This window comes from Netta rufina, assembly GCF_964035555.1.
Source record: "Netta rufina genome assembly, chromosome: 2".
NCBI lineage: Eukaryota > Metazoa > Chordata > Aves > Anseriformes > Anatidae > Netta > Netta rufina.
Genome location: NC_140124.1, coordinates 83,630,831 through 83,653,607, shown reverse-complemented (window position 1 = coordinate 83,653,607; position 22,777 = coordinate 83,630,831). Strand labels below are relative to the sequence as shown.

General features: G+C 41.1%; 1 protein-coding gene across 1 annotated transcript in view; it reads left to right on the top strand.

The window, feature by feature from the left end:
- Positions 1 to 22,127, top strand: part of ANKRD33B (ankyrin repeat domain 33B) — a gene marked incomplete at both ends in the record, with an annotated part of 37,262 nt that extends 15,135 nt beyond the window's left edge. The window contains 3 exons of the mRNA XM_084282992.1: positions 11,323 to 11,452; positions 16,615 to 16,755; positions 21,277 to 22,127. Coding sequence (XP_084139118.1) covers positions 11,323 to 11,452; positions 16,615 to 16,755; positions 21,277 to 22,127 — 1,122 coding nt within the window. The remainder of the gene's footprint in view (positions 1 to 11,322; positions 11,453 to 16,614; positions 16,756 to 21,276) is intronic.
- Between the last annotated feature and the right edge of the window lie 650 nt (positions 22,128 to 22,777).

The following is a 22,777-nucleotide window of genomic DNA, read 5'->3' as shown; positions in this document are numbered from 1 at the left end:
TGATCTTCAGATGGAGAGATTGGAAAGCTTTTGTGGTGAGTCATGGGGATAAAACTATGTTTATTTTCTTTTGAAAGCTCTGTGCTGCTTTGGAGCCAGCTAGGCAAAACTATTTTTCTTTTGTTTGCTTGGTTTTATTTGTTTGTTTTGGTTTTGTTTTGTTTTGTTTTTAGTGTGTAGTTTCTGACTGCGTATTGAAAATTCTCTGTAAGACAGAAATCTTTTCTCCAAGGGCCTGGAGCATCATTCAAAAGACCCTTAGTGTGTCTAGATACTGCTCTCATTAGTGAGCCACTAGCAGGAAAAATGCCAACACTGCCCCGAAGTACCCAAAGACCCTGTGTCACTCCGGTGTAATTCTTCAGTTGCTGTGTCAAGCTCACTGCAAACAGCTCTGAAAAACTCTGTCAGATATGTTTGATATATACCGCTTTATTTATCTGTTTATTTATTTATTTATTTGGTAGCAGGTTTCTTTTCAGCAAGAGGTGTTATTTTCTTTGGAATACTGTGTTTTAAATGTTTACTATTTCTCTTATAGGCACAAGTCCTTAAGAGGTAGGTTGCTTATATGAATTCCTGGAGTCCTGACCCAAATATTTTCCAGTTTTATAGAGCAGAAGAAAAACAGTTTCTGGATTGTTTGACTGAAAGAGTATTCCATAAAGTGGATATACTCTATTAATGATTTAGCAGTCCTTTATATAGGCAGGTCATCTTTAGTAATTCTAGGTATTTGAATATAAATATGAAACTACTCCTCCGTCTTTTTTTTTTTTTTTTTTAGTTAATTCTGTCTTCTTTTTTCAAATCCAACAATGTATCAATGATCAGTTCCCTCCCTACATATCTTTATTATATAGGTAAATGAGGTGTACTCATAACATGATGAGAGCCTTAGGTCCAGACACAGAGGCAGAAGACACTTTCCTGCCTTTATGGCATGAAACTAGACACTCAGCTGAGATGGATGGCGTGGCCACAGGCTTTGATAAGAGGAAGAACTGCACAAATGGCAGGTAGAACTTCACTCAGCTCTTGACACTAAGTAGTGACATACAGTTCAAATGTGTAATGCTTTGGCTTATTCAACTCCAGCTGCAGTACTGTAGTTGACTTAAGACAGGTAAGGTCTTCATGCTAGTGTCTCACTTGGATACTATAAATACAATTTTCCCCTTAATGGAGCTGTTTGCTCATGTATTGATACTGATTACAGCTGCAGTGAATGATGAATCCTTACGCAGCCTATTGAGATACTGAGAAATTTAAAATTGGACTGTATATTAATAAACAAACAAATAAATGAAAAGCTGCCTAAAAGCCATCCTCTTCGAGATTAAAATAAATAAATAAATTGAGTCTACAAAAAATGGCCAGCTACTAGAGGTAAAAATGTCCCCTCTGAATTCGATGTCATGGTGCATGTTTGCTCAAATTAAAAGTCAAGCCAAGCTTCTTGCAGGTAAGCATAATTGTGGACCAGCCTGTTCCCTAAGCACAGTGCTAAACAAATGTAAGGCTACTTGCTAGGGCTTGAAAGCCAGTAGCAACAGTGCTCTTGATCTAGCCAAGTACTTGTCTCTGATTTTTCAAAAATACCATCCTGCCTTTTGTTAAAGCAGATGCATTTCTCCTAGGGTGGTGCCGAACCTACAGGTTCCTTACTGGGTTTCCACTCCAGTGGCTGTATGCATCAGTTACTGTATTTATTAAATAGCAGAACAGTAGCTGGATGGTTTAATAGCGGGAGTTCTTGCTCTCTAACCAGTCATGAATGTTACAGAGTTGTCAGTGCTTGATAGTGTAAATCACAAGAGCACAATTTTCTTTGCCCTCCATCAAAGCGTTTTCGTTATGGAGATTGGTCTGTGCCTCTATGTGAAGTTTGATTTGAGACACACATGTGCATCCCACTGCCACACTGTGTGGGAGCTGGCATGCAAGACAAGTAAGGTGCAAGACAGCTGAGAGCTGACAAGCCTGATTTATATCATCCTGATTTATATCAAGCTCTTTCTTAACAAGGTTTGGGTCTGGTGTGATTCCACTACGAGATGGTTCAGAGAAATATAGGCCAAATGAATTTACAGAAGTTGGAGGAAAGGAATTGAAATTTCATGGGAAGTCTTTCCCAATATGACTACAGGAGCTCACTGCCACAAGAGGGTGCTTGCAAACTCATCACTGGCAGCGTCTCTTCAGAGAGCTCCACAATGAAAATGCACTGCACTAGGGCCTTCAAAATGTTTTTTTATAGGAGAGGGAGATTAGAAACAATGATAGATTATGAGGGAGGAGAAAGTTGTGCATTTATTTATCACCCAATGTCAAATTTAAAGTTATTGTTTTCAGACAAAGATTTTATGAATCATTATTTTTGGAGAGATCTCCCCCTCTCCCCCAAAAAAACAACATCCTATGCATTCAAACACTGTGTAGCCTCTTGCAACAGATCTAGGTTAGAGGCAGCGTGTGTCTGAAAGAACATAACAGCAAGAAAAATGCATCTATTGAACACATAGAAGAAGAGCTGAATGATAAGCCTTAAAGACAAGGGAAGTATTTTGTGACAGTTATGTTAGTGCACAAAATGTGTTTCACGTTGCTTCTGAATATGCATATTGATAATACGATAATATGATAATAATATAATATGAATATTATATTTATAAAATGGTGCAAACTCTTCTTTTTAATTTTAAATGCGTGTGAATGGATGAACGGATGTGTGTGTGTATATGTGTGTGTGTGTGTTTAGAGGCCAGAAGAGAAACGAACAGTAGCATTCATAAGGCCCAAGACATGGAGTTCAGATCTAAACTGATTTCTGCACATTCCTAAATTTACTGTGCTGAGAGAGGACACTGGACTGAAGTCACATCAGGTCTGGGTTATGGTGTTAGATGATCTGTCTTTCATTTTGTTTAGATCTTAGGTCTTTTGCCTTTTTAGGGGAAAAAAATGCTTCAATAGTGTAATTGATAGGAAGATAATTATTATAACTCTATATTTTGAAGTCACTGAAAATTGAGAGATCCCCCAAAATGGTTTCTATGCACTTATTTCCATAGAAAGTCTGATGCTTATGACAATCTTGTTTTACTTTCAGTGGTTCCCAGGCTCCCTGCAGCTTTGCACAGCATCGGCAGGAGCAGTCAAAGCTCCCAGCCAAACTTATTCATGGGGGGAAGTGTTCAGTGCTGCCCTGTCTTAAATCCATCACTCGTTGGAAACAACAGTTCTGAGCAAGGCTTCCTAACCTGCCGTTTATTTTATGAACCAGAAATACTTTATCCTTGTTTACAGGACTGTTTACAGCCCTTGGAAGCCTTGCTAAACATTGTATAGGAAGAAGGTGAAAGACAAAGATGTGAAATTGAGATCAGCTCACCATTCACTGGGGCAGGATCCCTGTTAAAATGAAGTCCATCATTTACATTGTTTTCTGAAGTCAGACCTCTTGCTTCTGCCTTATAAATCTCTCTTCCCTTACTTTACTGCTGGAGAAGACTGATCTGTGTCTAGCACAAGCACTGAAAAGCAGGCATAGCAAGGAGGAACGTACAAATTTGGCTGCCATGTATCCTGCATTATTACTGTCAACACCACCAAAACATAGCACTAAAATTTGACAGTATTAACACTGATTACTATGTGCTATAAAACAGTAAAGCTGGGATTAGTAAGGTTGCATTATTTGTCAGGGATCATCACTTCTTAGTAGTTGTACCTAACATAATGGTCAAAATAAACTGAAAATGTGAAATGTAACCTGATCAAAATAGTGTTACTTCCCCCGCCATCTCCCCACAGTATATTTTGTCCTTTACAGCCAGGCCCTCGAAAGCAGAAGGCAGAACTTTTCCCCAGAAGCAGAATCCTGGTCTGTTTTCAGTGGTATTGAACCCAGAGATAGCTTCCTATTAATGTATGGCTAATGGAAATAAACTAGCCTAAGGCAACTGCTAGATGGACTGTCCATTAATTTTAAGTACATTTCATTTTTATTAAACACCATTTCCCTAAAGTTTCCTTACATATTCCTTTTCTAAAATTGCACCTTGTTTACTTCTGCTGTGAACGTGTCACATACATTGCTTAATTTTGCATTGATCTTAATACATTGAAAGTAACTTTTGTTTTCAGTTGTATAACAATGATCCCAGTTCCCTCTCTTTCCACATAAATTTCTTTATGATCTTTATAGGTTCTGCTCCACAAGCCTACAGTCACCAGCAGTGGCATTTCTCCTACCTGATGGAACTTAAGGCTGATCAGTACATTTCTAATATAGTCTCACCAGCTGTCACTGTAAAATTGTATATTGATTTCACAACATTTTTTTATTTATCATGAGTGTGTATACCTGCTAACATCTTGAACAAATAAATTATCTACATATATATATGTAGATAAACTTGTATCTATTTCAAGGGAAGCACATTAAAATTCCTAACTCAGGTGCCCAAAAGTTAAAGTATTCCTGAGTTTGTGGTACCTGCAACTTGCTCTTATCTGTGTGTTCAGGTCTTCAGTTCTTTATTTCAAGCTAGAGTTCAGAGAAGAAACAACAAGAAAACATTTTTCATGCAGTAACATGATTCTGATTGCTTCTGTTTTAAGAATAATCATCAAGTGTCATCTGACCCCACAACAAAACATCTAGCAATGCGATCCACTTTCCCTGCAACTCAGCTGTGCCCCTCAGATCTTTTTATTTATGCAGGGCTGTTTCTACTCCTGAATGCACTCTGCTCTTGGCCTTCTGCAGCAAAGAGGATGATAAAAAGGATGAAAGGGATAAAAATGGCCCTGCTTCTGCTCCACGCACTACAGCAGTCAGGATGGCGAGGTACTAGCAAGCACTGGCTGTTGGTCAGGTTATACAACCAAAAAATGCCTTCTGTACTGCAGCAGCTCTCCAGTCCTTTACACACAGCATGATTTGGGGAAAGTGCATGCAGAAGATGGCAAGGATAAAGGAGTGCTTTGCAGACTGAGAGAAGAAGTGGCCCTCTGTGTCTGAGCCTCGCTTAGGAGATGAAGTGTGGTGAAGGGCTCCTGCGCAACCAGCTTGCCTCAAGGGAAGGTCATGAGAACTTCCTGCAGGAGTGAGAGGGAAAAAGGATTGCTACTTTCTGTGTAGCAGTCCTGTTTTCATCTCATTGAGTTCATTTTTCTTGTATGCCCCTTAGATCCTCAAGAAGCAGCTTCCCAAGGCTTCTGCCAGCTGCTGGTGTTGCTAGTAACACCGAGACCAGTTCAAACTGTACATGTTGTTGAAAAAGAGACATCACACGGCTTTAATTGCCCACTCTTTTTACTCGATTCATTACACAAGTGGTTTTATTGGTTGTGTAATGCAAGCTTTTGCAAGTTCATTCAAAAATGAACTTTCCTGAAACTATTCTTAGAGGCGATTACCGAGATTTAGATTAGACGAGGTTAAGTAAAGACCTTTGCAGAGATGATACGTACGCTAAACTATACGTTTACTTAAAGACATGTAGCGTGACTGATACAAGGGGGGGTTATTGCATAAGTGACATAAAACATATCCCACAAAATGGAGGGGGAAAACTGTGGTTCGTCATCTTCCTGTTTGAAGACCAGCCCGTGTTTGTTTCTCCTGGAGTAGGATTTGCAGTGTAACATAAATCTGTTTGTAATGCCCTGAAGCAAAGGTGGCATTTTTGTGCCTTTCATGTTCAGCTGCTGGAATGGATAGGGTCCTTCAAGTTTGCTTTTGGGTACAAAGTGCTGCTGTAGGCTGCTGTGTTCCTCTGCAGATCATGGGGTTTTGCATGCCGCTGCATCACTTCGTGCAGGAATACTCTCCCTGCTTTTGTCTCATTGCTTTCCTCTGTGGAAACAACATCTCCCCAGGCCAGGTGTCTGGGGTTTTGTCCAAACAACGGTTGGACAGAAATCATTGAAATTCCTGATTTTTTTTCCTCCAGTTTCCAAATATAAATGTGTATATGACTAAGCTGTAACAGTTCTTTCCCTCAAAGGTCAGCCTGAATTATTTTGTGCAGATAATGTTGAAGCTTATGCGCCTGATGGATTTCTGTAGCACATAAACACCACTTGTCATGGGACTGATGACCTGAATAATTACCTCATCTCAGTCACCACTGACATAATCAACTAAACCAATTACACTACAAGCTCAAGCCACTTACAAAAGTTTCTCAGGTTGTTTTATATGGACGGGAAGTTTTCATGCATTGTACACAAATTAGTATATAGCCAATAGTGATGCTCAGCACTAAATTTTACTCTTCGCTAGTATGTAAACGTGTAGTTTCCCTGTTAACTCAAGCTCCAAACGGTTGCAGAGTATTTAACGGAGATCCAAATTTCTCTCAGATAATTTTGGGAGATTTCTTTCTTAGACTGATTGTTTTGCTTTATCTAATTAAAAAGAGATACACTTTAAGGTTATGTATAACATGAAATATTAGATTTATGAATTATTTTTATTTTCAGAAATTAATAAGAAAAAAAAATAAAAACAGCTTTTTATTCCTTTATGTTTTATTGATCTTCCTTTTCTGTTACTCACCATATAGTTTGTGTAATATGCTTTTAATTTAGACATAATTTTTATAGTTCTCCCTGCATATGATTATGGATTGCAGTGAATCATTATCTCATTTAATTGAATTACAGGCTGGTTTAATCATTGCTGTTAAACCAACCTTGCAGAATTGTCATTAATACCATACAGACTGTATGCAAAGCAAAGTGGACAGTTGTTTATCCCGATGTTTATAAAAAGATGAGAGTAGTGTCAAATGAATCTTCTGCCAGACTAAATTTCTGTTTGGGATAATAAGCAAAAAGCTATAATAATCTGTTCTCATTTTCAACATCTTGGTGGAAAATACGTTGCCTGAAGAGATTTTTTTAAAAGCTAAAATAATTGTGTGTGGTATGTGATTTGCTCTGATACTCAGCTTGAGTTCTTTATTGATCCTCTAGTACTTTTTTTTTTTTTTTTAATCTCTATTATCCATAATTATCTAGTTTACAAATAGCATTACATCTGTAATTTTGTCATAAAATCTGATTTATAAAATTGTCTCCTGAGATATCCACGGTCTCACTTAATCAGACACATTCCTGTATCGTTAGCCAACAGAGCAAAACAGACTGTTTTTGTAGTGGCAGCATTATTCAAGCCCTACATGAAATCAAAGGCACATGAAGAAATGTCAGTTTAAGAGGAATCACAAGTTTCCCAAGACTATTTTGTTCGATTTCAAGTTTATGCTTCTATGGAAAATTTTTATAGAATACATTTATTCCAGTTACAGAACAACATTGCGAATCTTCTTGAACATGGCTTGAGGAAGATGTTGCAACATCTGGTTAACTTTAGGTAGCCTCATGCCTGAAATTGTCCATTTAAGTATCAACCTAGCAATACTTTATGCAGAATATATGGAAAAATGGTCATTTATCTCAGGTTGACTACTTCGCTATACATTTTAAATAAAATACTGTTAATTTTGCTCTGTCACTTCAAAACAAAAATGTTTGTTAAATAAAAATAAATATGTCATAAAGTATAGGAAAACTGTGGGGCAGCTCTGTGTAGTGCTACATATTCCACAGAAGAAATACAGAGCCCTCCACACCTGGCAGTATCATTTGTAGTTGGGAAAAACAAAAACAAACCAAACCAAACAAACAAACGAACAAACAAACAAACAAAAAAAAAACACACCACCAAACTCTTACTGAGCTCAATGTCACACACACACACACACACACACACACTTTCTGTGAAACAATCTGCAGTAAATTTTAACATAGTTGATGTGATGGATGGCTCATACTTTCTTGTTTGTCACATGGAGTCTGCATGTGATATCTGAAGATGAAATAGTATCTCTTGCACAGCCCAGGGAAGCCAGCAGCCCCAGTCTCCTCTAATGAAGAAATCACCTTTCTTACAGTCCAGAGGCAGCAATGCTTTTTCGCATTTATGGTCTCCTCAGCTCTTCTTCTGCACAGAGAATTGAAGCAGATTTTTTGCCTGTCATGTTTCATTGGTCTTGGGGAATGACAGGCAGCAACCCTGGCTGCTGAACAGGAGAGAAGAGGTCTCAGCCAAAAAAACAGCCCTTGGAAAGCAGGAATACTGTGCTTGCATGGTGTGACACACCATAGCTATTCCTTCAAGTCATTCATTATTATTATCACAGAGTCATAGAATTATTAAGGTTGGAAAAAACCTCCAAGATCATCTGGTCCAACCATCACTCTACTACCAACGTCACCCACTAAACCATGTCCTAGGTATTATCAATCTTTCTTCTCGCAAAGCACACACACTGACCATTTCACAGCTGCCCTAAGACCATTCATATGTGGAGCAGAATAATTGATGCCTTGGTAGAATATTAATGAGGTGAAGTGTCATACCTTTTGTGAGGATAAGCAGATGACTCAGGCTCAGAATTTTCTAGATAAAATTAGTTTATATTGCTTTATGTTTATCTTCTGAAAAACATTGAGCACTCAGCCGCATTTTATTGCAGTCTGCTAAGATACAGGCTACTGCTTTACTGACTGCTTCAAAAAGCCATTTGCTGAAGACAGTGTCATATCAGTCATAACTATTAATTGAGATTTTTTGAATGAGCTTAAAACATATTATGGTGGTGGATATTTGGTAGAGGAAGTTAAAAATGTGATGCACTGATTGTGTGTGCTGGCTAATCTGCATTAGTAACTTTCAGGAAGCACAGTGCAGGCAGGGCAAGAAATGGGTGCAGGGAGGAAAAAAGGGGGAAAAAGAACAACCTGAAACCACAAGTTGTCATGGTGTTATTGAAGCAGGTTTGGGGAAATAACAGCGAATACGAGGGTTTATTACAGATTTCATTCTAAAGCTGCAGCCTCCTGTGACTCCCTTCATACCTAAGGCATTCCTGAGTGCTAGGCCAAGGAGGGCAGTCCTGCAGCACACCATCTCTCCACTGTGCCATGACCCAGGGGGGAACTCACATCAGCTTTACAGCCCTGGACAGTGTCAGGAAGCATGTGGCACTGTAAATGAGTTTTAGGGTCTCAGGCAACTGCTTGTCTTGCTGCTCAGCCAGAGGACATGGGTCATTCACTGTCAAATGCTGGGTTGTTGTATTCCTACCTGAGCCACTTCAGATTTCTCACGATTGTGCCTCGGAAATGATTTTCCACGTTGCTGCACCATATCATCCCCCAGCAAGCTCCGCTCTCCGTTGTCTTTCCTTTTCCTTAAGCAGACAGTCTTTGACAGCATCTTTGGAAAACTGAGTTTAGAAAATGTTGATATCTAACTAATCTCCTCATTTTGTAAATGCAAATGGCGAATGAGACTGATTTATTCTGAGATAATTTGTGCCTCATATCTCCCGAAATCAGAATGTTGGGATGTATTGGGCATGTCGTTAATGCTCCGTTTGTTGGAAATGCCCACCGAAAGTCAGCAAATGGTCCCTACATACTGTAATGCCAAAGCTTGCTTGCAAAAAGAACTAATGCTCGTCAGTTTTTTCTTGTCTTACTGCTTGCTTCACTTTTTAAAAGAACAATAAATAAGCCTTTTATTTTTTCCTTAGCATCTGGTAAATAATTTTGGAACACAAAATTCTGTTAAAATATTTGTGAAAATACATCTCAGACACTGCATGAAACACATTATTCCCTTAGAGACAACATCTACATATGTACTCTAAATAATTCACATGACTTTGCCGTAAATACCAGTCTCTTCAAGAATTTTTCATTAAACATTATTGTCAAGAATTTTAGGCCTTTTATTGTCAAGAATTTTAGGTCTCCAAATTATTGTATGCTGAGTTTTCTGATACATTGGTCATTGTCATTTTTCTGAATGATTGAATGGTGTTTCATATCTGCAGAGTTTTTGGACTTGTAAAGACCTATATCCCAAACATTAGGTGAAAAATGAAATTACTAGAAACTAAAATAATGTTCTAGTCCTTACCAAGTTGTCACTGACACAGTTTTCTTTCTTTAAAGCTATGAGTGATTACATTGTAGCAAAACTTGGATGAATCTGAACAGTCCCCAACAAAAGAAATCTTTTAAAGTAATGATCTTACCCAATGATGCAATTGCAAAATATCATACATAGCCCGTGAGTATCCCAAAGACCTGGCATTGCCTCTGTATCTTAATGAAGCCGATCGCCAACTAAACCAAAAAGACCATCCAGAATAACAATGAGGCAGGACACTGAAATATTAATACCTGGTTATCATGGTAATAGATCAGAAGCCGCAGTTGTGGTCATTTGGTGAATGTCTCTGCCTCAGCAGTGTCCACAGGGAAAAGAAATAAAAAGAGCATTGAGGCAAGAGCTCTCTGATCTGGAGAGAACTGAGCCACGTGTTGGCCATGCAGAGGGACTGCAGGAAGCTTTGGTGCATCTGCAAGCACCCGTCTCCGCACCCATCAGCCCCAGGCAAGCAAATGCTGGGCTACTGAGTCATCCTGACGACTGGGGATAATGGATTTAATCCCTGTGGTCAAGCAAGGAATCAGGATTACGTACTGTAGTTCCATGTAATTAATGACGAGTGTGTCTTGATACATTTTAGAGAAGCTCTCAGTTCATTGCCTTGGAGTGAAATGCTAGCTGAGCAATAAATACCGCACTGAGTTATAAGGCTCACTTCCTGGCTTGGCTTCTCCTGGAAGTTTTACAGGTGTCATAAAGCACATGAAACAGGAACTCTAACCCCAATTTTATGTTATTTGTGCTCATCAAAAATGTCAGGTTCTAATGGGAAACCCCAAACATTTAAGGACAGCAACAGGTAGCACGAACACATGGCTCCTCCCTATCACTTTCCCTTCAGAGAACAAGCATTTGTTTTTCAGAGGATTAATATTCAGGTAGGGTAGAATTCATCTTACCTGTCTGGTTCATTTTATTATACAATAAAATCTGATTTATTCTCATTTGGATACGGAGTATATAGCCGTATGAGCATGCGACACTTACAAACAGTTACTTTCCAAGTGGTACAATATAACACCTACTCTCCGAGGTATTTCTGAGGAATGACAAGTGTCACTTGCCAAAGGGAAGAGATAAAAAGCAGTGTTTTGGATCAGAACATTGCGCCTGGAGCAGATGACTAGTTATGCTGATACCTGTTCAGTTCTTCAGCCTAAAAAATAAAATAAAAAATAAAAAAATAAAAAAATAAAAAAATAGCAGACTACTATGCTGATTTCTCAATGAACTTTTCTGAGTCTAGTAAACCTATCTCTCTCTTTATGCTTTGCTTACAGAATGGTCTTATTGTTGCCTGTTACCAGGGGTATGTGGATATTGTAATAGCCTTATCACAATGCCCTCACCTTGATGTGAACTGGCAAGACAACGAGGGGAACACGGCCCTCATCACAGCTGCGCAGGCAGGTAAGGTTCTTTGCCTCGCCTCTTGTACAGGGTCTTAGGAGAAACGTGTGTTGTGACTATTATTGCCAGTATTTTTTTCTCTTCAACTAGTCCATAGTAAAAAGCAAAAAGCCCTTCTTATACAGCCTCAGCAGGACTCAGCGTTGACCAGTGCTGATTCTATCACAGACCGGCTGTATTGACATCAGCCGTGTTAATCCTGATGCAGACTGGAGTGAGAGCAGAGCTTGTCTCCAGGCTGTCTTTTATCCCACCCAGCATGGTGATATTCTGTCAGCAAGTGTAACAGATCACATACGTGCAGGGAGTGCTCCCTAAAGCAGTACCGGCTCTAAGTGCACATACACAAAGCAATCTGCCGATTATCTCTGTTAAAACTGCGACAATGAATGTTAAGCCTTTCAGCAAAGCTCTAGCTTTCTTTTCCAAGTGGTAACAAAACGCTGAAGCATATGGATTAGGAAAAATCTGAGCGCGGGGGCTATCCCTTTGTAGTCTGAAAGCTATCCCCTGGGCCTGCCTGGCTCTGTGTCCATGGGTTCCTTTCCTTCAGTCAAGTGTGCTCCTCAAAGGCACTTTGTAAGGACTGCACACCGAGTCTTTACCATTTCTTCTCACAGATGAAGAATTTGGGAGATCATTGGAAATAACATTCCCTCCCAGAGCCTGCCTGTTCTTCTCTGGCTGGAAGGAGGAAACAAATTTCTGTCAGACAGCGCCAGTGGACGTTACAAGATTGGAGTGCTTAGGGTTTGATTTTAACTCAGTAATATTGCCACTAAGAATTTCCACTTAGTAACTAAACTTTGCTCTGTGTTGTACCAAAAAGTGAACAGTGCTGAAGATGTCACTACGAGACAGGTCTTAAACACTGGAGGAAATAATAGGAACCACAGTTGTCACGTTTCTGGCAAAGCCATGGGTATAGCAGTTCTCTAAAGAAAGCAGAGAAGTCTCCAAAACCCTCGTCTACTTCTATTTGGCTGCCTAACATGAATCTGGACTATAAAAGGTTTAACATTAATACCGACTCCTTCCTGACCCTTATAACTCATGCTAATAAGCTCAGAATTAATCCGGGGGGCTGACATTGACCTGACTCTGTCTGCCAGCACTTGCTATTGATTCCCAACGCAACTGGAAACAACTGCAGTCAGCAGAAGCTTATGCAAACTCCTAACAACTGGGATGTTTTCCCCCGCCTGCAATAATCCCCAGCTCTGGCGTTGACACCAGTTATTTCATTCATTATCACAAGATACTGCTGTAGCATTACTAGAGATTACCATGTGGTTAACGTTGCAATCAGAGGAGCTGCAGCGTGCTAGATGGTACTTAATTACTGCTGAGCCTTAAGTATTAACACCGAGCAGTGTGTTGTAAAGAACCGAAGGCAAAGTCTGTACGATCTGTCCTTTAGTGGTGGGTTTATTCAATTTTTACTCATAGGCCATGGAAATACTAATATTTCTTCAAAATAAATTATTCACAGAGATCACTGCTATTTGTGACAAAAATACTGTTTTTGTTTTGTTTTGTTTTGTTTTGTTTGTTTGTTTGTTTTTCTTGTGAAAAGTCTAGTAGCAAACCCACTTTCTTTCAGTTAATTGCAAGATGATATCAGATGTTTTCAGAGAGCACTTCTGGTTTTGTTATGATGCTCTTCTCAGCTGGCCCATCACTGACGGTCTGACCCCAGAAAGCAGCTTTGGGGTGGGAAGAGGCCACGGTCCTGTGGGATTCTTCTGTGGGCTTCAGGGGCTGCATCTGCACAAGAGGGCACAAGTAGTGGGGAGACAGCAGGGAAGCCTCTTTACTTTCGCCAGAGGAGTTTAAAATCCACACTTGCTTATGCAGGTTCATGGCTGCCTAGACATGCTGCTCCAACCTAGACGGCAGATTGAAGCAAACAGAATTATTTTAAAGACCAGCTGAAGTCTCAGAAGATAATTGAATTCAGCTCCTTATACCCATCTGCTTTTGATGACTTCAGATTCACATATTTCAAAGAACCAATCTGAAACTGAAGGTCTTCTGCATGGGTTGACCTGAAAAAAAGTAGTCTGGAGGGATCAGTGGAAAGCAGTAGGTTCTTAATAAGCTGATTAGTACAGAAAAATAACCACAAACAAAGCACTTAACTTCATGTGTCAATTCCAGTTTAGAAACTTAGTCTGCTTGCTTGCCCTTCTCAGTATTTCTTACAGACATGGGATGCTTTCTCAAAGGGAGCTTGCCCTTCAAAGCTGAAAGTTTGTTGCAGCCTGCAGGGGATGGTGCCCAGAAATGGGTGCTGAAGCAGACGCAAAGTCACCTCGTGGCAATACGGGGGCAGCATGGAAAAAATGGGAGATTGATGAAAATGAGTGAATGGAATAACAAGAAGTGGAAAGAGAGGAAGGAAGGGAAGTGGTCACAAAAAAAAAAAAAAAAAAAAAAAAAAGGGAAAAGGAAGGGAAATTACATTAATTAGAACCTGCTGATTCTCAGTCTCTGTTCATGAGGACGTAGTTACATCAGTGGCAACCTATGATAATTGGTATGTACTGGTATTTACAGAGAGGGGTTTATTTGCTCCCTTTTAAACTATAGATGTTATATGATACAAGAACCAGTTCGGGGCAGGCTGCAGCTCTTCAAACACAAAATCACAAAGTAACCCAATCTCTTTTCATTAACGAAGACATGAGAACACAACCACCTAAAGCACACAGATCATAAAAGATTGGGTTCCATCTATCCCCCAGAAAGCATTCACTGCTCAGAGACCACACACAGTCTGTGACAGAGCATCTTCCTCACTACGCAGATTATCCTTCTGCCTGTATTACACAGATTATTAGGTAGCATTGTATTCATTATATGCATTTCTTTTGTGGCAGCAATTAAGCGAATTAAGCTATTACAGACATCTGTGCTGATCCCTAAATGTGTCTCGCAGGGCAAAGAACTGTGCCCTTAGCATGCCGGTTCTGCCATGGGGTAGATGAGGCTGGCAGACAGCAGGAGCCTGATCCGAATTCAGTACGACCAGACCGGCTGAGGCCACGCTCATTTATTTCAGAGCTGCAAACAGCTTTCAGAGCAGGCTTTAAATCATTGAAGGCTCACCTGGTTTACGATTTAGATATGCGCTTTTGGTTCCTGCAAATGCAGGAGAACTGAAGCAAACGTTGTGGCCTTAAATCAAAAGCATATGACACAGTTTGAACAAGAACTTGGCAGCTCTGAGTTTTGCTTTGAATTTGATATTTGTTTGAACTTGAAATTTGAAGCAAACCTCAGAGGACAGAGATTTCTGCAGATTGAAACTGAAACGGTTTTCAGGAACCCTCATGACATGAAACTTCTGAGAATCACAAACCTCTTTTTTCCCTTTCCCTTTCCATTTCTCTTTCTCTCTCTCTCTCTCTTTTTTTTTTTTTTTTTTTTTTTTTGGTATTTTATTGCTGGGTTTTGTTTTTTATTCTCTCCATATCATACGAGGCCATCTGTAGTCCCCTGGAGAGTTTTGCATGAACAAGGCCTCTCAGGATTGACTCTCAGGGATCACCCTAGATTTGCAAAACATCTCTTAATGCAGCTATGGTTTTGGCAAAGCAAAGAACATCTTTAATAATGTAATAAGTGCTGAAAAATCTTCCTTCTTCCTTTTTTTATTATTTCTCCTTGTTTCAGTTCCTGTCTCTGATTTTTGTGGTTGAAAAACATTATTTCAGCTGTTCCAAAACCATCCTGAAGCATGCTGTCCGTAGACAAAATACAGCATGTCCTGCAAAACAGTGCGGGAACAAAGATTCTCCTGGTAGTAACTGATATCATGTCAGGATTTGGTCTCACGCCATAAAGTCAGTGAAGCTGAAGCCTCTGTGTTGAGTAAGCAGGACTGGGTCACTTGATCCTGCCATGAACCCAGATCACTTTTGCTTTGCTCAGTTTGCTGTACCTTTATGTTTCATTTGCATCAAACTGGGAGCTCTTCACCTGATTTTCCCTGACTCTGGCATTGTTAAACTGATCTGTGCTATCTCCACACGTGCTCAAGTTTCAGCAGTTTCCAGCTATGCAGCAAGGTAGCAGAGTCCAGCAAATTCTAGGAGACCAAGAGCAACACCTAGGAAATAAATTAATTGGTAAAGGTTTTCTTAACTTGCTTTCCAGAGTGCAGGACTGTGTTGGAACAAAGCAATGGCTGATGAATTCTGCACCAGGTGTGATACCACAGACTTTAAAAATCATCCTGTATGAATTATAATCTGCTTCAGTTACATTTGTAGATGAATTTGAGTGACATGCATCACAGAATATTCAGCTGGACTGCAGAGTGAGATGAGAGAATATTTTTACAGCTCCTAGTAATTAAATTGTGATTGTTGCAGCTGCCTGACAGCCTGCGTTATTTTATAAAGCATCAAAGCATCATAAAATGAATGACAAGTGAGGGAAAAGCTGGTTTGGATGACTCATAATGGCACTAGATATTTTTTCCTGTTCTGATAGTCCAATTATAATGGCTTGATGTTTTAATTGGTCTTCCCACCATCTAGCTAGAGACACCTACAACTACTTGCTACACCCTTGCTGACACCAGTTATCTGGGCTCATGAGGCACATGACAAAAATAAATGTGTGGGATACAAAGCAACGTATTTCTTTGTCTAATATCAGGCCCTTAGTGGTTTGTTAGTAGTATTGGCAGGAACCGCCACAACTGATTGCGTCTTAATGGAGCACTGTGAAGGAAAGGCTCAAATTTGCCAGAGGAGTGAAAATGCTGAATCTTTGCAACCACTTTCCCAGGGGACAGGCAGTACTACCCATTGATTCAAGAAACGGAGACCCCTTACAATCTCTTCTGGCCTTTAATCATTCCCTTACCTCAGAATGATTTGCAGAGAGGACCCCCCACTGAGAGCAATTTGAGGGAAGGTGGGAGCCCAGGTTTCTACACTCCTATCCCAACACTCTTGTCACAAGACAGTGCCATCTAATGCTAAAGCTAGTGACTGCAATGATCAGAAAAGGACACGAGGAAAACAGATCTCATTAATTGCCTTAATTTTTAAAGTTTCCAAACCCGCAGGATCGATTTTTGGTTTTGCCTTGAGACTGCCTCTTAATTCTGTGGTGGATTTTCTCTGTTATTTTTCATTTCTTTAAAGGGCACATAACCATTACAAACTACTTGCTGAACTATTTTCCCGGGCTTGACATTGAGAAGAGGAACGTGTTCGGATTCACAGCACTGATGAAATCTGCAATGCAGGGACGAACGGAATGTGTGAAAGCCTTGATGTTGGCAGGTATGCAAAGCACTTTGCTGCTTCTTCTTCATCATCTACCTGTAAATACTAGACAGTCACACACAAGCAACAACAAAAATTGCCTCTTGATGTGTTTTTCTGAGAGGTGTGGTGCAGCCTTCCCTGGAAAGGGATGCAGACTTTAATGAAACTGTAGACCAGGAGGTGAAGCCACATGCTGCAGGTGGAAGAGAGCTCTGCTTGTCTGTGAACCCTCATCCGTGAACTCTCCAGGTGCTCTCGGTGCCAGATTTATTGTCTCCAGGACAGGTCAGGGAATGTGATCGCTGAGATTTGTAGATGGTGAGCTAATGAAATTTGTGACACACCTGGGAAAGACATGCAGATCTCTTGCTGCCAGCTGCTGTGGGTGTGATGGTGCACAGGTGGGTGATGGTAGTGTCACCATGGGGCCTCGTGGCCAGACCTATACCTCTCCCTATAATAGATAACATATGAACATCATTGCTATTTAGACCAAAAATCCTACAGGTCGATTTCATTGTAGACTGAGATGCTGAATGGGTGGTTTATTTCAGCTGTTTTGCTGTCACAGAAGTCTAACCCTTCATAATTTGAGTGTTTTAAGTAGAAGGCATTTGTCAAGCATAATGGTATTACTTTCATCCATTTTCATAATATCCAGTTTATAGATGTTGATATGGCACAGAAAATGCTTGAATGATATGGTAACTGACATTATTTTCTGCAAGATCCTCTAGCTTCTTACACTGGAATCAAGGTTTTGGAGTCAGATCAGTCACTTTGGAGTTGAATTTTTATATGAATAAAAGTTATAAAATTACTTTTAGAGCTAGAGCACTGCTAGACACAGATGCAGTTTCTGGACTAATATCTGCTTTGTGCAGATGCTAGTTCAGAATTTTCCAGTGGCTGCTATAAGTTATCACTTAAAATGAAACTTCAGTCACCAGACCTTAAAATTTATCAAATTGACCTGATAGTGTCATGGCTTTCTATTACTATCACTGGAGATCTGATGGAAACTTGTTCCTTCTGTTTTGGTCACTACTGAGTCCCAGTTATTAGATTTCTTGTACAAAAAGTATCAATATCAAAGTTGAACATATGGTTGCTGACTCTGTCATCTGGATAGCCACCTTCTCTTTTTCATGTTACTTAAGCAAACAGAAGATTGGGAAGAACAAACTTTCAGCCAGCCAGAAAATAGGTTTGTTAGCCTCCTATCAGGTTTACCTACAGAAAGTTATATTGGGCTGTTTGTTCATTAGGAATAGTGAGGATAGATACATTGGCTAAAGAGTAAAGGATTAATATACTCCAAATTTCTATAGTGCAGTTTACTTACATGTTTAAGTGAGTATTTTGTGGGTTTCAGCTTAAAATTGGGGCCACAAAGGAAATATGGCAAATTGCCTGCACCCCTTTTAATATCCGATTACTGTCTAGCATTGTATAGTCTGGAGAGATGTAGGGAGGGAGCAGCTCATTCAGAGTTGGGGGCTGAAGGGAACTGAGTGACTGCCAGCAATGAAGTGCTAGGTTGCTGAAAAAGGTGAAATAAATCATTAATGAAAGATTTGGGGAAAAATCAGTTTCACAAATAAAACAACCCCTCAGGTTCTAGTTAAATTCTATGTTAAAAGGTAAGAATAGTTGGAAATATAGGGGGGAAACACCTGTAATTAGCCATGGACCTCTTGCAGAACCTATGCCTGTTGTACAGCCACAAAAACAGGTGTGTGTCTTGAAAAAAAAAAGAGTTAGAGCCAGGCAGTTTTTAACCCCAGTATCTGCTTAATGGCTTGGGTAAAACCTCTGTTTTCTGGCACCTACTTAGGGCCATGCAGGAGGTCAGTGAAGAAAAATAACTCACCTTTCCAGCTGCCTAAGTAGGATTTAACAGTCAGATGGAGCAGAGGCAGCAGCAGAGTGTGACAGATGGCTAGAGCTGAATTTTCAAAGTGACTGCTCTTCCCAAAACTTGTGCTCCTGGAGGGTAGCCAAGGTCAATCACTACACGACGAAGGTGTGCTGAGACACTTGGCCATAATGTCTGCTCTTTCAAAGCAAATCGTTGAAACACGTGGATTTGCTGTTTCGGAATGCAAAGCGAGTAAGAGAGGACCCGAGCCGCTCACTCGCGGGCAGTTTGTCACAGGCTGCTGCACGGCCAGGGCCGCAGCGCTGCCAGCAGCCAGCCAGAGAGCCCGGGCAGGAGTGCAGAAATGCCAGCCATAACTCACCACACGAGACCCATTGCGATCTCCAGTGTACACTGAGTGCTGCTTTAGTAAATCCACTGGAGTGGAAGTGGATCTAGTGACTGGGCTTTAAATACTGTGTGTGAAACAGCTCAGTGATAGACGCCTGTCTTTCTGAGCTCTCCCGCTCCCTGTCATTAAACTCCGCTCCCGCCTGGGAAAGCTGTCCTATGGTTTTGCTTTCTTCTTTTTGGTCTGACGCCTATTCCTAAGCCATGTGCTGTCTTGGGACCCGAGTCTGAGGAATATTCTGGAGCTAAGAGCTCCCTAACCCAAAGCCCTGCTTCTTGCAGGTCTTCTGAGTTACCATGTGTGAGCCTCTGTGCCGAAAAAGCCCTGCTCCGCTCTACCCCTGTCCTGCTGAGCAAGCCCAGCAATGCTTCTTAAGCACATGCAGTGGTGTTTGACATTTCCAGGCCCACTGCAATCCTTTCAGAGGGAACCAAGGGGGACTCAAGCCCCCACAATCACACTGAGTGTTGTCTGAAGGGAATCGCAGAGCTGATCTTTAAGTTCTCCCTTTCCCTGGACCCTTTGGCACAGCAAGACCAAGCAAAAGGGGCCTGACTGCCCGTCAGGAAACCCACTAGGATCTGATGGGGGGTCTGAGATGGAGAGCTGAAACTGTAGCTGTCTAGTTAATATTTAAAAAGGGACAAGACTATTCATGTCTTGTGCAGGTGACACGTTCTGTTGAGTGACACCTTTGTTTAGAAACGCCTCTGGATTTGTACAGAAAATCAATACCACTGTAGTAAATCACGCCTTAGAGAGATTTCGTGATACAAGTTACAAAGTCAGCATTGATTTTTGTTGAAAGATCAGGATTTCCATACTCTGTACTATTGTTTCCCTACATAAAGTTTCCAAAACACCTGGGGACGCATCTGTCAGGGATCAGCAAGTGTGGGCCTCACCTCAAAGGAAGGTGAGCCAAGGGTGACGGCAAGGCACACAGAGGAAGCTCTAGCTTCACCAACAAAGGTGCTTCTTTAAGAAATTGGGTGGGTCTAGTGGCAACAACCACGGTCAGCCTGTACTGCTGTGACTGCCAGGCAGGCCTGTGGTGATGAGGCAAGTCCATAGGGTCAAAGCCTGAGATCAGACCAGGAGCCAAGCCTGCAAGTCAGGGGCCAGACCAGCAAGGCACAAGACCAGAGACAGCTGCAACACAGCTCAGGCAAGAGCTGAGAGTCCGAGCTTGAATGCTGCCACCAAGCAAAGACAGGGAGCCCCCAGTGATACTTCTCACAGCACTTTCTCACACAGCTTGTTTTTGTTTGGGACTCATCCAGGGTGCCACAGCTGCAGCATATCAGAGCTGGCACTTATTTTTCTTGAAGATAATGGTAAACAGCTGTCTTCACCTCTTGCCTGTTTACAACCAGAGCATACTGTTCCTTAAAACATATATTTGGACCCAGTTCCTTTAGCTACTACTTTTCCTTCAGTAAATCCATGCCTGTTATGTGTACAACAAGGAAACATCTTCCACATAGTTTACCATGTTTCCAGTCAGCTCTAGTGGGAAGGAGTGCAGACACAGGCAAGTGTTAAGAAGGGGACAGGAAAAGTGGCTAGCCTGAAAGGAGAGAGTCAGGAATAGGAAATTTGGGTAGGGTGGGTTCAAAAACAGGCTAGTGAAGTGGAAGGACATGTTTTTGTGTACCTTTTTCCATTCTCCCCTCATTGGTTTGTCTGTTGCTTCTGCTGTAGTGAATGTCTTCAAACCCAGCTGCCTTTGAGCTCTCACAATCCTTTCTTGTCTCTACAGCTAATGAACTCTCTGACTTGATTACATCTTTCTCTTCTTTGCCTCCTTCCAGACTGGGTCAGACTTGACTCTTTGAAGTGCTTTCTCTTGTAGCAGTCATTTTAAACTTCGCTTAAACTACATTTAAATCAAGATCAACTTATTTCTTAGGGTGCCGCCTTCTATCCACAGCCCAATCTGAGAGAAATAGTTTATCATAATATTTCTGTCTCTGCACACTTCTGTCTCCCAAAGCAATGTGACAGAATGTCTTTTCTTTCATGCCAAGATCTGTGTAGGTCAGTTATGTGTTGGCTGTTTGAGAATGGTGCTTCAGCTGGCAGAGAAGCCCATCAAGAAGCCAAAAGTTGTAGCCCATTCATATTTTAGCTTAAACCTTTTTCAATATACTCAAGGTATCTACATTGCCAGTGATACATATAAACAAAAATTGAATATGAAAGTGCTCAGAAGTATGGGAAGTTTCATTAATTAACAGTATTTGTTTTTCTTTTCCTTGAGGGGCCAATGTTCACTCAACTGACCCAAGCCGTGGGCTGACTTCGTGGGAATGGGCTTGTTTTACGGGAAGGTCAGAATCTGCCTTCATCATGCAAAAGCTGATGGATAGACCATGCCCAGAACAGTTATGTGATCAATACAAACCAGAATGGCCAAAGATGAAGGAACTCCTTGCCAAGGCTGCGGAGCCAAAGACCTGTTTGCAGAGGATTTCTGAGTGCATGAGATCGGCTGTCTCATTTCGGGTTTTCCATGGTCCAGAAGAAGACGGGGTCCTTGATCACATGGTGAAGGTGACCACAAGCTTAGGCAGCCCATTCATTGCTCTGTCATGCAGGACTGTGTGCCCAGGAAGCCCACCTGCTGTGGGAAAACGCAGACTGGCTGTGCAGGAAATCCTTAGGAAGCAGAGAGCCGAGGAGATCCGATCCCTGGACAAAGACCATGTTAGCAGCTATGAGAAATTATTTCAGAACTCCAAAATCACATTGATCCCCAAGAAGAAGGACCGGCGAGCCAGCCTGCAGCCCGTCAGCCTTGCAGTGTCTCAAGTGAACACTATAGCCACCAGGAAAACAAGCCTCTTGCCGCTCCACCTGCTCAGACGGAGCAGCGTGAGACCAGGATTTGTCATCCCCAAAGTCCGTATCAGCAAGGCTCCTCCACCCACCTTCCAGCCAGAAAAGGCAAGAAGGAGGAGCAGTGCTAAGGACGACCCCTATTTGCAGATTCCTAAATGGAGGTACAAGGAGCTAAAAGAGGAGCGGAAGAAAGCAGAGGAACTGGAGAAGAAAAGAGCCGAAGAGGCTCAAAAACAGAGGCAGGTGTCTCCTGCCAGATCCAGGACCTGATTTAATGGCAGTGAGGAAGGTTTGAGAGCCATTAGTCTTGTTATCTGAGCAAGATAGCAGACTGCGTGCCATCATGCATGCCTGCTGTTGCTGGAGCTGGAATACTGAGCGATGGCCTTTACAGTGCATAAACAGGGCAAGGGCTATGCCTCGGCTTGTCTGATCATGGACGTGAAGGTACTTTGGGGTGGGAGACAGAAAAGTTTACCTGTCTGCTCCTGATAGGAAGCTTAAGAGGTGCCGTCCTTTTATGGTTTCCTTTTTTGCAGTTCCAGGTGAATGACAGAGGAGCACCTTGAAAAACAACACGTATGAAAGGATCATATTTTGCGTTTGTTCATTTTGCAATGGACAAAATTAAGGAGTTGTGCTTTTGACACTAGATGTTTTTCCTCTCCTTGTATAGGTAGATGTATTTCAAAGTTTTATAGTAATAAGGAAGAGTTTAAAATACACCACAGAGTCTCAGTGGGCAGTGAAAATCCAATCCTATAATTGTTCTGAATATACCAAGCACTTTATATTATATTAATACAGTAATCAAAGTTTAACACAGTATAGGTATTAAACTGTACAGTCCTATATGGTCTGTATGGATACAATTCTTAATGATATTGTTTTGTTGAGTTTAAAAAAGGGCTGTATGTGAA